The 13,854-nt window shown below is 50.2% G+C and overlaps 1 protein-coding gene and 1 non-coding gene across 2 annotated transcripts in view; one reads left to right on the top strand and one right to left on the bottom strand.

Annotated features, from left to right (window-relative positions):
* Positions 1–6,043: 6,043 nt before the first annotated feature.
* TRNAQ-CUG lies at positions 6,044–6,115 on the bottom strand. Its single transcript has one exon. It is a non-coding gene; the product is annotated as a tRNA-Gln (tRNA).
* Positions 6,116–6,569: 454 nt separating this feature from the next.
* PFAS (phosphoribosylformylglycinamidine synthase) overlaps positions 6,570–13,854 on the top strand; it is a 29,664-nt gene continuing 22,379 nt past the window's right edge. Inside the window, exons 1-6 of the mRNA XM_044421426.1 lie at positions 6,570–6,695; positions 9,341–9,488; positions 9,720–9,855; positions 10,360–10,465; positions 11,495–11,681; positions 13,323–13,428. Coding sequence (XP_044277361.1) covers positions 9,350–9,488; positions 9,720–9,855; positions 10,360–10,465; positions 11,495–11,681; positions 13,323–13,428 — 674 coding nt within the window. The 5' untranslated portion in view covers positions 6,570–6,695; positions 9,341–9,349. The remainder of the gene's footprint in view (positions 6,696–9,340; positions 9,489–9,719; positions 9,856–10,359; positions 10,466–11,494; positions 11,682–13,322; positions 13,429–13,854) is intronic.

The following is a 13,854-nucleotide window of genomic DNA, read 5'->3' as shown; positions in this document are numbered from 1 at the left end:
CCGTGTTTCCCGCAGTTCCTTCGATCTCTTCCCTTACAGTAGATAATTCATTAAGGAGGACAAGTTCTGGTACATGCACAGGGTTCAGCAAAGTTAGGAATCCACCAGTCCGATCTGCCAAGTTCATACCAGTCTGGCTTTTCTCAAGTCACACAGATTCTGTGTATTTGCAGACTGGTTTTTCCCCATTGCGTTAATCCACATTACTCAAGGCAACTCAGTGCAAATGCACAGTGGATATCACTGCACAGGTAGAGCAAGTTTCTGGCAAAAATCCAATACTGTGAGTTACCAGATGAAGGCACGGAAGGCATCTGACCATCCATGAAACAGAGATGGAACCAAAAGTAGAACTGCCAAGTTCGTACGCATCTTATACATATCCTCGGCGTGCCCACCCTTGGAATATTGTGCTCAGCCTTGGTTGCCTTCCCTGAAAAAGGACATTGGAAAAGAAGGGCAATGAACATGATCAGGGGGCTGGAGCAGGGCCACAGCAACTGGGACCGTTCAGCTGAGAAAGCGGGCGAGGAAGAGGAGACAGGATAAACGTGTTTAAAATAATGCACGGGGTGCAGAAAATGGAGAGGGAGACATTTTTCTTCCTGTCCCATAACACCCAAATCTGGGGTCATCCCCTGAGGCCGATGAGTGGGAAGTTTAGGGCAGATCAAAGGAAGGACATCTTCACAAAGAGTACAGCTAAACTATGGAATTTGCTGGCCCGGGAAGGGTTGATGGCCACCAATTCACAGAGAGGAGGCTCCCAGTGGCTACTAGCCTTGCTGGCCAGTGCTTTCTCCTTTGCCAGAGGTGGCACACCTGCATATGGCAGTTGCTGAGGAGCTGGGCAGGAGGAGGTCTTGCACCCATCCTGCCGGAGGGACCCGCTGGCCGCCACCGTGTGTATGGAGGGCTGGGCTAGATGGACCTTTGGACTGATCCGGAAGGTTTTTCCTTACCTTCGTAATGGATTTAACAAACTCCACATGTCCCGAGGAGCCCCGCTACATCTGGTCCTTGGGCTGGGCCTTGAGATGTGGACTGCCACGGCTTAGGGACCAAAAGGCCAAATAACCACACTTTGAAATGTACCCAGAAACAGGCTCTGTGGGTGTTGCAAATAGCTGAAAGAGCAGTCCAATGGGTGCTCATCAAGTCTTGAATCTGGAGGAGCTATCAACCCTGACTGCTCTTTAGAAGGCCAGATCCTGAAGATGAAACTCAAATACTTTGGCCACCTAATGAGAAGGAAGGACTCCCTGGAGAAGAGCCTGATGCTGGGAACAATTGATGGGAAAATAAGGGGACTGCTCTTTAGAAGGCCAGATCCTGAAGATGAAACTCAAATACTTTGGCCACCTAATGAGAAGGAAGGACTCCCTGGAGAAGAGCCTGATGATGGGAACAATTGAGGGCAAAAGAAGAAGGGGACGGCGGAGGATGAGGTGGCTGGATGGAGTCACTGAAGCAGTTGGCGTGAGCTTAGGTGGACTCCGGGGGATGGTGGAGGACAGGAAGGCCCGGAGGAATGTTGTCCATGGGGTTGTGATGGGTTGGACACAACCTCGCGACTAACAACAACAACAACTTCACATTCCCTGCTTGGAGCTAAACAGCTGCAGCTGGTTGCACTTGAACTGAAGGAGAGTGTTCCTGCCCCCTCCTCCACAACCTGGTGGTGCTCCTCATTGGGAGTACAATTTTCTCAGCTGCAGCCAGCCTTGCTCCTGATGAGGGAGAATGACAGCTGCAGTCAAAAATATCCAGAAAGCATCAGGCTGCCCCCAAACTTACAAAATGGCTAGTAACATGGGTACTTAATCTCTTCGCAGGCTAGTTTTTAAAAAATGTTTGCCTTTTGTCCCACAGGCAAAGTGCAGAGTCATCCGTCCCTCTTTATCCAAGCTGCTGACATCTTTTCTGAACGAGGTCTTTCTATTTGTGTATGGGATATCGCAACCCTCTGGTTAGAGTTCTGTGTCTAACCAACGCTTTGCACTGATGGTTTTTTTTAGAGGAAGGAAAATGTGGCATTTCATCATGGAATTGAAAGAAAGCGCAAAGTCCTCTTGTGTATTTGCACGATTCCATTCTAGCACAGTGCCACCTAGAGGTTATGTAAAAGGAGTGATCCTTCTGCAGCGTTCAGAGATCTATTTGGGACAAACTGAAAGTAGAGACATCAGAATAAGAGCCTTTTCAGACATTTGAGTTGGCTGGGGGATTATGGGAATTGTAGTTCAACTCATCTGGAAGGCACCAGGCTGGAAAGGCTGGGTTAATCCTTTGTTCTACTGCCCCGCTGCATCTCTTTTGAAGGAAAGGTTTGCTTTTGGCATGGTTCCAGGCTCTTGTCCATCAAGTCCTCTTAGATATGTGGTCGGGACACCGTGTCCGCAAACGGGTGCGCATGTCCTGAACTGCTAGAGCTCAGCACTGCGGAGGCCTGCTCTAACCCCGCTGCCTTTTGCATTGCAGCGGGGGGAGGCTGGCCGGAGAATGACACAGGATGGTGTAACCCGCTCTGGCACCCCACTCCAACCGCATACACAACCTTGGCCAAGCTTCTGTGACGTCCGGAGCTCAGTGAGCGGGTCTGACAGTATCAGCATTGAGCAAACGCAGAGACTTTCACCCTTAAAAGCAGAGAAGCGCCAGCGTTTCTGCTCCAAGCCAGGTCTGTCCTTTGCTGCTGCTGCATCTTCTTTTAGAAAACCTTTCCAGCTTGTCTGGCTGAAAGGATCAACTATACTTGATCGCAGCCTTCTCCAAGCTGCTGTCTCTGGAAGTTTGGGACTACCCTCCCCATCCTTCCCAACCAGCACGAGTGTCTGAGGATGATGGGGACTGCAGTCCCACCCAGCAATGGACACCAGGATCTTGAGTCACGGGGGCCACAGCCTTTAGAGCAGTTCAGCAGGGTTGGCTCACGTAAACTACTTCGGGGGACCTGAATCCACAGGGTCTCCATAAGTTGGACAACACACAATGGCAGCAACATCTGTAAAAAGGGGGTGAATTGCCATGGGAGAGGAAAGCTCAGTAGGGGTTCAGTGGGGTGAGCAGTGAGAAAAGAAACATGTGCTGGCAAAAGGCAAAAAGTTCAGTGGCGGTAGTTCAGTTCACTCATGCCTGCCTGCCTGCCCGCCTCTTTCTCTCTCTGTTTCTGCAAGTAACTGTTGGAAGCAGGTTGATGGGGCAGGTGGTCTCTCAGAGATGTGGGACTCCAACCCTTGTGGGCCAAGCCTCTTCCCCTTCTCTGGTCTAAACGGAGATAAGATCACACCTAGAGCCATTGAATGTGCTGCCACAAGGTGTGGGGAAAGCCAATGTTTTTTCAATGGGACACAAGAAAATGAACGGCAAAGGGTTGCCCTGGGAGTGCCTGGCATGGTTTCCCAGCAAATGTCACGAGTCAAGACTCCCAAAGGAACTCCCATAGGCCTCTGGGCCTGCTGCCCTCCCGTCCAGCCACCAGCATTCACAGCCCTGCAAACAAAATGGGGTTCGTGGCTCCATTTCAGTGGCAAGCTGCTCTAAAGTGAGAAAAAGGCCAAATGTAGCTTGGGAACAAGTTGTTTTGGCTTATTTACTGCTCCATAGCAGATTCACTTTAAATTCAATGGAAAACCCCCAAATTTTCTGGCTGATGCTGAATATAACGAATGCCAAGGATGCTAGTCAAGGGGGAGGCAGGAAATTCCTCTCCCCATCCCAGTCCCCTGAAGTTATCAACCCCCGAATGATTAATTTGGTTGAGTTTCCACCAGTATCACCTTTCTTTGGAGCATGTGGGCTTCTGCTGGATCTGAAAGACCTTTGATGTGATCTAATATGAATCTTACATCCTCCCCAGGAGCTCGTTACCAATACAGCAGGACAGAATTAATCCCTGTTTCAGCAAAAATCTGAGGCAGCTCTGTATCTAACCAAACCCATTTCAGAAGAAAGAGCAGATAGGCAGGGGACCCCAGAAACGTAAAGTGACAGAACTTTCCCAATGAGCCTCGTTTAAACATCACGATGGGTCCAAGATTTCTCAAGAGTTTAAAAGCGCCTTTGCGAGTGGATGTTGAAATCCATGCTCTGGTTCAGAGCTGAACTTTGGCTTTGCTTTGCATTGCAGCCCCTTGAAAAGATAACTAAATCACGATTTCAGCTGGTTGATGTCATCAGCAGGTTGTGGGCCTTTCTGAGTAATTCCTGTCCTCTGGATCGCTCCTGGGAATTCGATTTAGCTGCTAATTGCCTGATTGCTTCAGGGCTGTTGCTAGCCTCCATCTGCAGGATTCTCCAGGGTTATTTTCTCCTCCCCGCCCTTTTGGGCCAGTATAGCAATTCAACACATTTATTTTAAATTGCTGCTGCATTAAATGTGAATTGATATTTCCAAAGCAGAGAAAGAAAAAGAAAGAGATCATACCATGGAACCAACAGAGTCCTACCTTTCCTCCCCTCTTCCCCCTGTACTTGTGAGCTGTGCATTGATATTGTTAGCCACTTAGAGACTACAGTCGGGCTAGTAAGCAGCATATAAATTTGAAAATAAATAAATAAATAAATGTTAAGTGCTGACAGTTCCTGCACCATTCAAACCACTCCCATCATTTCTCCAGCATAGCACAAGCCTTCTCTCCCTGGCCAGTTCTGATCATCTGGGTTGATTTGTTTAGAACTGAAATGCCTTAATTTAAGGTGTTTTCCTATGGCTGCCCAACATGGTCTGGGAGGCCATAGGATTCTTTGGAATCCCAGCTCCAAGATCCTGGGATTCCAAGACTTGGACCCTACCTCACCCCACTCACAGCCATCGTAGAAAGGTCCATGCCCTAAATTCACTAATTCTGGGGACTAGATTTCTAGTGCTCTATGTATATACTCGAGTGGTGCCAAACATAAAAACATAAGAGAACAAAGCAGGATCAGGCCAAGGGTCCATCTATACCAACCTTCTCTTCACAGTGGGCAACCAGCTCCCCCCATAGAGAACCCACAAGCACCAAGAGCACCCACTGCTCCAAGAGCCATCCTTGAACAGGCTTTTTCATATCTCCCACCCACGTTCCCCAGCACACTGCCTCTGATGTGAGAGGCAGTACATAGCACTAGTAGTCATTGCTAGCCTTTCCCTCCGTGAATTTGTCTGATCCCCTTTTAAAGCTGTCTGAATTGGCAGACATCATTACGACTGGGGGTTGCAGCTTCACTTAGGGAACTAAAATCCTTCCTGTCCGCGGCCACGAATCTCCTACAATCAACACCATGTGGTGATTTCATGCTATTTGTTGTTATGTGACATCAAGTCATCCCAAAGGTATTAATGAAAACCCTCTAGAACAGGAGTGGGCAACTTTGGCCTACAACTCCCATGTTCCCTCAGTGTAAGCTAGGCTCACAAGGGCTGATGGGAATTTTAGTCCAAAATATTTGGAGGGCCATGAATTGCCCTCCCCTGCTCTAGAATATCTTGTGTTGTCTTCCTTGCCTGCATTTTCTAGATTTTGTGGCTTCCTTCATGGAGTCCATCCACCCCTCGTCTGATCTTCCTTTACTCCTGCCCTGGACTTTCTCCAGCACAATTGTCTTCTCCGGGGAGTCCTGCCTTCTCATGTTGAGTCCAAAGGATGGCAACCTCAGTTTTGTAATTTTTGCTTCTAGGGAAAGCTCTGGCTTGATTTGTTCTCGGATCCACTTGTTCGTCTTTCTTTCAGTCCAGGGGATTCACAAAATTAGTGTTATACAAGAGAGAAAACTCTCCTGACCCCTCTTCTCCCCACCGTGCATATTTTTATACATCGCTATTGTGTCTCCCTTAACTCATCTCTAAACTGAACAGTCATTTTAGTTGTCCTTTTCTGCGCTGTCCCCCAACTCTCTCCTTTTTGCAGCGTGGTGCGCAGAGGCCCCATTCCAGCCCTGAGATTCTTCATGGCACCCGGACCACTTTTTGAGTGGAGATGCCACAGGTTAGACTAAACCGAGGCCCTCCTGCACCGCCTCCGCCCGGAGCTCAGAACTCCCTCCCCGCCACCCTAAAAGCAGGTTCCACCGAGATTTGAACTCGGATTCTTGGATTCAGAGTCCAAAGTGCTAACCATTACACCATGGAACCCTCCTCGGAGGGCTCTTCCGCACCGGTGCATAGAAGGCGGCTACCCCGCTGCCGAGGGGGCTTGGGGATCTCCTAAGCCCACCGAGAGACCCTCTCTTGGCTTGGGGGAAAGCGATCGAGACCCTCTTCTCGCTCTCTTGCGGGCAGGGCGTGAACTCGGACGCCTGGGTTCTGGTCCTGCCGCTGCTCTCCCCGTCGGGAGGGCTGGAAGCAAGGCGGGAGCGGGGTTCCCTTGCTTCTCTACGGGGCGCCTGCGAGGGAGGAGGGGACGCGAGAGTGAGCACGCCCGCCTCCCTTTCGCCCACGTGCCCCCATTCAAGGCCGGGGGGGGGGGGCGGGAGAGAAGCAGCCAATGGGGAGCCCGATGCTCGCGACACCTCCTTCCCGCCCCCTCCAGTGGAAGCCGCCTTCCCCCCCTCCCACTAAAGGGGCAGCGCGCACGGGTCTCCCCACCCCAGGGAGCAGAGGCAGGCTCCGTCTCTTCGGTTGCCCCGTGACCGGCGACCAGCCAGGGTCGATCACGGGAGAAGGAGCGAACTGCGCGCAAGGTCTGCAGGTCACCAGCTCCGCGCAGCGCAAGGTAGGATCGCGGGGAGGAAGGTTGCGCCGTTCCGCCATGCCACATCCAGACGCACGGAGCGGGATCTGGCGTGCGGCTTCCTCGCGGAGCGGGATTCGCTCCCGCGTTTTCGTCTGCAGGGGTTGGAAAAAATGCGCGAGTGAGATTCGAACTCGTGACTCGCAGCCCAAGGGTCGGATGTGGGATGTGCAGGGTGTGGGGACACTCCTCGTGCAGCCCTCGAGAGAGAGCCGTGTTACTCCGTTGGAGTAAACGAGGCGGAAGTTCCACACCAACCTTTCCAGTCTGTTCCCCTCCAGATGGGTTGGACTACATCTCCCAGTATCCCCAGCACATGTGGAGGGGAGCAGACTGGGGGAGGCTGCTTTAACAGATCTATTTCCCGAATACTTAGTGGACTGGGACACGCTTTGATTGGGTTATCATGTCCGAATGCAGCTACACTAACAAACCATGGCTAGTAGTTGGGTTTCTATGAACTTTGGGCTCTTTGTGCTAAACCCAAACTGGGTTTAGTTGGGTTCAGACAGCATTATAACTGGGTTGTAAGCCGCCCCGAGGCTTTTTGCGAATGGGGCGGCATAAAAAAATGGTTTAAATACATAAATAAATAAATATCAGCAATAAACCATAGTTCAGTGATAACCTACAACCAACCTTTGTGTGTAGGTAATTGTGCCCATTTGAACCCAGCCTATGTGAAATGCAAGCTGGATTTCTACTTTCTAGGGTTAAATCCAGTGCCTCCAAACTTCTCCAGCAATTGTTTTTGAAGGTGCTTCAGGATTTCGTTGGTTTTGCTTCTTTCTATGTTAATTCCTACACCTGGTGTGGTGATGCGACGCCTGGATATTTTGCGGCATGGAGGCACTGCAGCTTTCCCCTGAAATTTGCACCTGGTTTTTCTTGAGGCTGCTTTGTGTGGGTTTACTTAGCAGCAAACATGGTTAGTTACTGCATGTCAGATTCACACGTGCATCAGCCCCACTTCATCCACTTTGGGATGGGCAGCTGGATTGTGAATCAACCCTAGTGAAAAGTGTTATATTTTGGGGTGTTAAGAAAAGTACTTTCTGTAGGTATGAGCATGACTGAGCTGCAAAAATGCATGTATGAATTAGCCCGAAGCTGTGGCCATATTTAGCTTCCTGGCACATGTATCTATCTAATGGTACGCATTTATGAACATATATTTATTACGTTTTTAAACCTCCGCAAATACATATGCATCTCCTTGTCCCTGTTGTTCATTTTGTAAGAAATCATGAGTTTGATGTTCCTAATCCAGATTAAGTTAGCAGTGCTGGTATCACACAGTCTCCATTGAGGTTGTGGTTGCTATTAAATTTGGTATCTCTCCTCTTTGTAAAAAGCCACACATAGTAATGACACTGTACTACGAAGATCTTAATAATAACAAGAGGAACAGCATGTTAGCTGGGATGAAATTTATCGTGGCGTTTTATGCTGCAATTAACTTTAGCCAAATGGGGTCCAAGCATTTCAGGAATAAAGTCCATTCCCACTGAACAAATCTCTCTTGGTGTACCTGCTCTCATTCACCATGTTTGCATGTTCAAGCTGCATTTGTGCAGAGAGTTGGGGGTAGTTCTCAAGCCCTCACAGGGATGAAGCAAGAAGTGTGAGTGATTCAGAGAACACTGACCTAAACTTTGTCGGGTTTTTGCTCTAGCGAGGTGGCTTTTCCCTACCCCACTTGTCCCTAGAACTTACTACACAACTCTGGGCCTGGAGCACAGTGGGTTGCGGACTATGAACCTTCAATTTGTTGTTAGTTGCCGATTCGTGTCCGACCCATTGTGACCCCATGGACAGCATTCCTCCAGGCCTTCCTGTCCTTCACCATCCCCTGGAGTCCACCTAAGCTCACGCCAACTGCTTCAGTGACTCCATCCAGCCACCTCATTCTCTGTCGTCTCCTTCTTCTTTTGCCATCTATCGTTCCCAGCATCAGGCTCTTCTCCAGGGAGTCCTTCCTTCTCATTAGGTGGCCAAAGTATTTGAGTTTCATCTTCGGTATCTGGTCTTCTAAAGAGCAGTTAGGGTTGATCTCCCCTGGGACTGACCAGTTTGATCGCCTTGTGGTCCAAGGGACTCGCAGGAGTCTCCTCCAGCACCACAATTCAAAGGCCTCAATCCTCTGGCGCTCAACCTTCCTTATGGTCCAGCTTTCACAGCCATACATTGCAACTGGGAAAACCATAGCCTTGACTACACACAGTTTTGTCGGCAGGGTGATGTCTCTGCTTTTTAGTATGCTGTCTAGATTTGCCATAACTTTCCTCCCCAGGAGCAAGCATCTTTTAATTTCTTAGCTGCAGTCCCCGTCTGCGGTGATCCTGGAGCCCAGGAAAATAAAATCTGTCACTAGAGCCTTCAATAAATCCTTTAAATTGCATCTAAATTTGCACATGCAGGCTTCATGCAGATGTGTGTCCCAGACTGAATCTTTAAATTTCCTAAAGAGCAGTGCTCTGTCCATCCTTTATTTTCTAAGTGTAAGAACTGCATGGTTGAGACAGGCCGTGGTTCCTCCTATTTCTTTTGCCAGCCAAAGGCAGTCCTTTTATAAAATGCCAAAAAAAAAGGCCACCTACAGAGGCCAACCTTTCTTTCTCCTGTAGGACTCGGCCATGGTTGTCCTACATTATTATCAGCGGCCCAGCGAGGCGGACAGTGGACTCAGCACCCTTTTGACGTCAGCTCAAGCTTCCTTGGGCAATGGAGTCCGGGCAGTACAGAAAGAACTGTGCTTCAACGTCAACTGGACAGGTAGGGCAACAGGGCCGTGCCCTGCCTGGAGTCTGAAGTACAGCAAAGGTGGGGAGTATGTTGTGAAGGAAGGTTTGCATTTTTCGGCTCTTTTTCCGTTTGAGGGGTAGCGCCCCAGTGCTGGTCTGCCCACACCAACTTGTCGAAGAGCCTGTGGGGTGCTGGGCTATTGCCCTGTTGCATGATGGGTACCAGCGGCCGCGTGTCTCTCTGTTCTGTTTTCATGGGCAGGGGAGACACCCCCGAACGCCCAGGAGACTGAGATGCTGCACTGGATCTTCGGCTGTCCCTTCGAACGTGGAGACATTGCAACCAAGTCGTTCCTCAACGCTTCTCCTTCTGATCTCCTCGTAGAGATTGGTCCTCGGTGAGTTCAGCTTCAGGAAGAATTAAAGTACCTGCAACTTTGAGAGAGAGAGAGAGAGAGAGAGAGAGAATGTGTGAACAGCCAAGTTCAGACATGGCCAAATCAGGAATTGTGTCGAACTCACATACTCCATTTTCTTCCTGCGCTTGCTTGTTTGTAGCAAGCAGAGTTTGCTGTGATGTACTTATCACAAAAACTTAGGTTGCCTCCGAACCACAATTTCAAACTCTGTTTGGACTGTGCTTGCCAGTTCTCCCTGGGAAGCAAACTTTGGGTTTGGCTGTTGGACACACGGAGGCTACTTTGACCGAGGAAGTGAGGGAGGGAATCAGAGTATGGGCGAGGAAGGGAGTCCAAGCCCAAGGCCCATTTATGACAGAAATACTATAGTTGGGCCATGCCGGTGAGGTGGGCTTATGTGTCTGTGTGTGTATGGCAGAATCAGGTGTGGGAGGTCAGCTGTAACTTGTACCTGCTCTTTCAAAGCAACTTTTATGGTTGTAGGTTGAACTTCTCCACAGCCTCTTCCACTAATGCAGTTTCTATTTGCTGGGCTGCTGGACTAGAGAAGATCGACCGGATCGAGTGTTCCCGTCGCTACCTCTTCAAGGCGAGTGCGTTTTTTGCATCTTCCTGTGAAACGGCTGTGCTTTCCGCAGGTGGATTTCCATGGCAGGAGTAATTGACCTGCATCCCTCTTCCATGACTTGCCATGAATGGCTGCATGCATTTTCTCAGAAGCCCCATAAAGCCCTGTATGACTTGGGGCCTTGATATCTGGTGGAACGCCTCTCCCAACCACCCTCTGCCTGGATGCTACAATCAGTCTCCGGGGCCTTCTCTGACTGCCCCCTCCATGGGAGGCTCACTTGGTGGCCACAAGGAGAAGGGCCTTTCCAGTAGTGGCCCCCAAATTCTGGAACAAGCTCCCTGCTGAGGCCAACTTAATATCTTTCCGGCACCAGGTTAAGATTATCCTCTATTTCAGGGCATTTAAGTAGTTTGTTAGTTGCTTGAATAGATCTTCAAATGTGCTTTGTTTAATTCTGTATAGGTGCTTTAAATTTGGCTTCAAATTGTAGTATGATAACCTTTTATGATGTTTTAATATAGCTGATATTTTATACCATATTTTAATGTGTGTTTGTAAAGTGCCCTGAGAGCTTTGGCTATTGGATAGTATAGCAAATAATTAATTGAATGAATGAATGAATGAATAAAATACTCCTAAATACTCATTTTTATTGCAGTGTGCATTGAATGGTCTAAAAACAATGGCGTGGCAGCTGAAACTGGAGGTTTCTGTGGGTGGCATTGGAAGTTTCCAAGGAATGATTACTGGCAGACCAGTTTAGCCTTCCTTGGAAGAATCAGGGCAGGAAAATATTTCACGCCCACTGGCCTGCCCTCGGCATTTCTTGAGCCGGAAGGACTCAGGGCAAGCCAGGGAGTGTGCTCTCTGGGTGGGGCTAGTCAGTGCTGCTCTTCGCTATTAAAAGGCGTTGCAATATCCTCTTGCCTTCTGGTGTGATGTTTTAAATCCGCTACTTGATGCAAACGATTTCTCTCACCCCCGTGCAAAAGAACCCCGCGTAGGTTTCCGTATCTTCGCTGACCGTGTCCGCGGCTTTTCTTCCAGTGTGACGCACGCCCATCATCTTCGCAAGAAGCTGCCCTCGTGTCTTCACTGCATGACCGGATGACGGAAGAGCGCTATCCGAAACCTATCAGCAGCTTTGCCATCGCAACACGCCCCGAGCCGGTGTTCCACGTCGATATTTTGGGAGAAGGAAGAGCAGCCCTGGCCAAGGCTAACAACCAGCTCGGTATGGGTTAAAGAGGACAAAGAAGGAAGCCAGGAGGAGCGCAGCTAAGCTTGGGGCCGTGGTCTTGGATCTTAGCAGGATAATGGATCCATCGGTTGCAGCCCTCCATCTTCAGCCTGGAGGTTCTTGTGGATCTGCCCCAATTCAGCCTGAAGGTGGCGGCTTGCAATACAGAACCGCCAGGGAGAGGTGCCTCCTCGCTTGCGGGTTGCAGGAGTACAGCTGCAAAAGAGAAGCTTAAGAGGTGCTTTGCCCGCTTCCCTCCCACTGAAAATCCCAATGAGGATGCCGGAACGTTGAGCATCAGCTGGAGAAGAAAGCTGGAAGTGGGAAATGGGGTGTTCCGCTTGGAGGGAATGGTTGGCGACGGCCCCGAATGGGAGCAGGATGCACTGCAATGCTTCGTTTCTGTATTTAAAAGCAGATTCTTTGCTGCACTGGAAAAACATGTCAGGGAGAAGGGTCATGATGCATCCTTCTTCCTGGTGTGTTAGTTTTTTGTACATAGAAAGACAACTATAGAGACGAGGAGCACGCAAACAAATTGTTTTGCCCGAAGGGCTACGGCCCCGCAAGAGCCGCACTCTGATAGCACGCGTTGTGTGCCGTGGCTCAGAGTGCTTTCCATGATCTGTGTGAGCTGATTCAGGACATACCCACATGGAGGTGGGCAGAGGCCTGTTCTCCCCTGCAGAGGAAGGCAGGACGCGCTGCAATGGAGCAAAGCTCAGGGAGCCAAGGTTCAATTTAGATGCCAGGAAGCACTTCCTGACAGTCAGGGCCCCGAGGGTGTGGAATGGGCTTCCACGGGAGGTGGTTGAGGTCCTATTGGTGCAGGAGTTCAAGGACAGGCTGGATGTCCACATGGTGGGCATGTCATGAGCGGAGCCAGCTGGTGCCGGAGGTCAGACTGGATGGCCCGGGAGGCCCCTTCTGACTTGCTCTGTTTTCTATGTTTCTATATTTTCAACCCCGCTTTTTTAGCCATTCCTCAGGCCCTTTTGCTCTCTAATTCCTCTTCTGAGCTTTGAGCTGCAAACAGCAACCTGACCGCACTTTCCTTGATCTCATATTTCCCCCTGGGAATCCTAGAGCAGAAAAGCACAACTTTGAGGTCCGGGAGAGACATCAAGGGTGCTGGGGGCTGCACACGGGGTGCAAGACACATGCCTAGAAGCACGCACACTCCTTCTCACATTTCAGTGGCCCCTTAGCTTGCCGGCACTAATGTGAGCCTGGGAACAGCTGGGATTCCCACTGCTAATCCCAGCAAGGGAACCCCTTTCCTTATCTCGGATTGATAATTTCTAGTCTCCAGTGTGAGCACCTGGCACAGACCTCCAGTGCGGCCCTTGGAACCCAAAAGATCACACATTTTGCTCCAGGGAAGGGCTTCCCTTGCCGAGGGAAACAAACGCTGGTTGGGGTCCCCACAGCTCCGCGGGCTGCAGGGACGGCTGCCCACAGCCACGTCTGGCCTATCGGTTGTGCACCCTTGTTGGCCCCTATGGACCTGATTCCCTCTCTGCTCCCCAAGATGATGAGCTACGATGCTGTTTGTGGGCCACTGGAGGGAAGAGTGGGGGTTGCAATCGCGGCAGCTCGACAAAAACTTCTTTGCTTGTGTTTTTCCTGTTTTAGGTCTGGCCTTTGATTCCTGGGATTTGGATTACTACACTGGCCTCTTCCAAAAACTCGGCAGGAACCCCACCAGCGTGGAATGCTTTGACTTAGCTCAGTCCAACAGGTGCTTGGTTTGCTGTGGGTGCGCAGGGCAGAGGGCGCTGGGGCTTGCTCATCAAGTGTCGGGGCCACGATCCCACAGCCGTGATCTGTCCAGATCTTTACCATGAGGGCTGCAGCCTTCCCAGGGAGCTGGGCTTCAGTTCCTATCAGCCTCAACCAGCATAGCCACTGCTCTGGAATGATTGGAGCTGGAGTCCAGCAGGACCCAGAGGGGTCACAGGTCCCTGAAATGTGTCCCCCATGTTTGGAGAGGATCACATGGGAAGCCCTTCTGGCTTTTATCCATTGCTGTAGAGCATTCCTGGCACACTGCCCAGTTGTACTCCTTCCGGAGCTTTTATCAGGGTGAGGCAACGGAGCTAAATGCTGCTGGCAGTAAAAAATGCACGCAGTGCAGTTCAGTGTAGCCCAGATAACTGTAACGCAC

This window comes from Varanus komodoensis, unplaced genomic scaffold (genome assembly GCF_004798865.1).
Source record: "Varanus komodoensis strain SLA01 unplaced genomic scaffold, ASM479886v1 scaffold119, whole genome shotgun sequence".
NCBI classification, from domain to species: domain Eukaryota; kingdom Metazoa; phylum Chordata; class Lepidosauria; order Squamata; family Varanidae; genus Varanus; species Varanus komodoensis.
The sequence above is the reverse complement of the archived record's forward strand: the minus strand, read 5'-3'. Positions and strand labels throughout refer to the sequence as shown.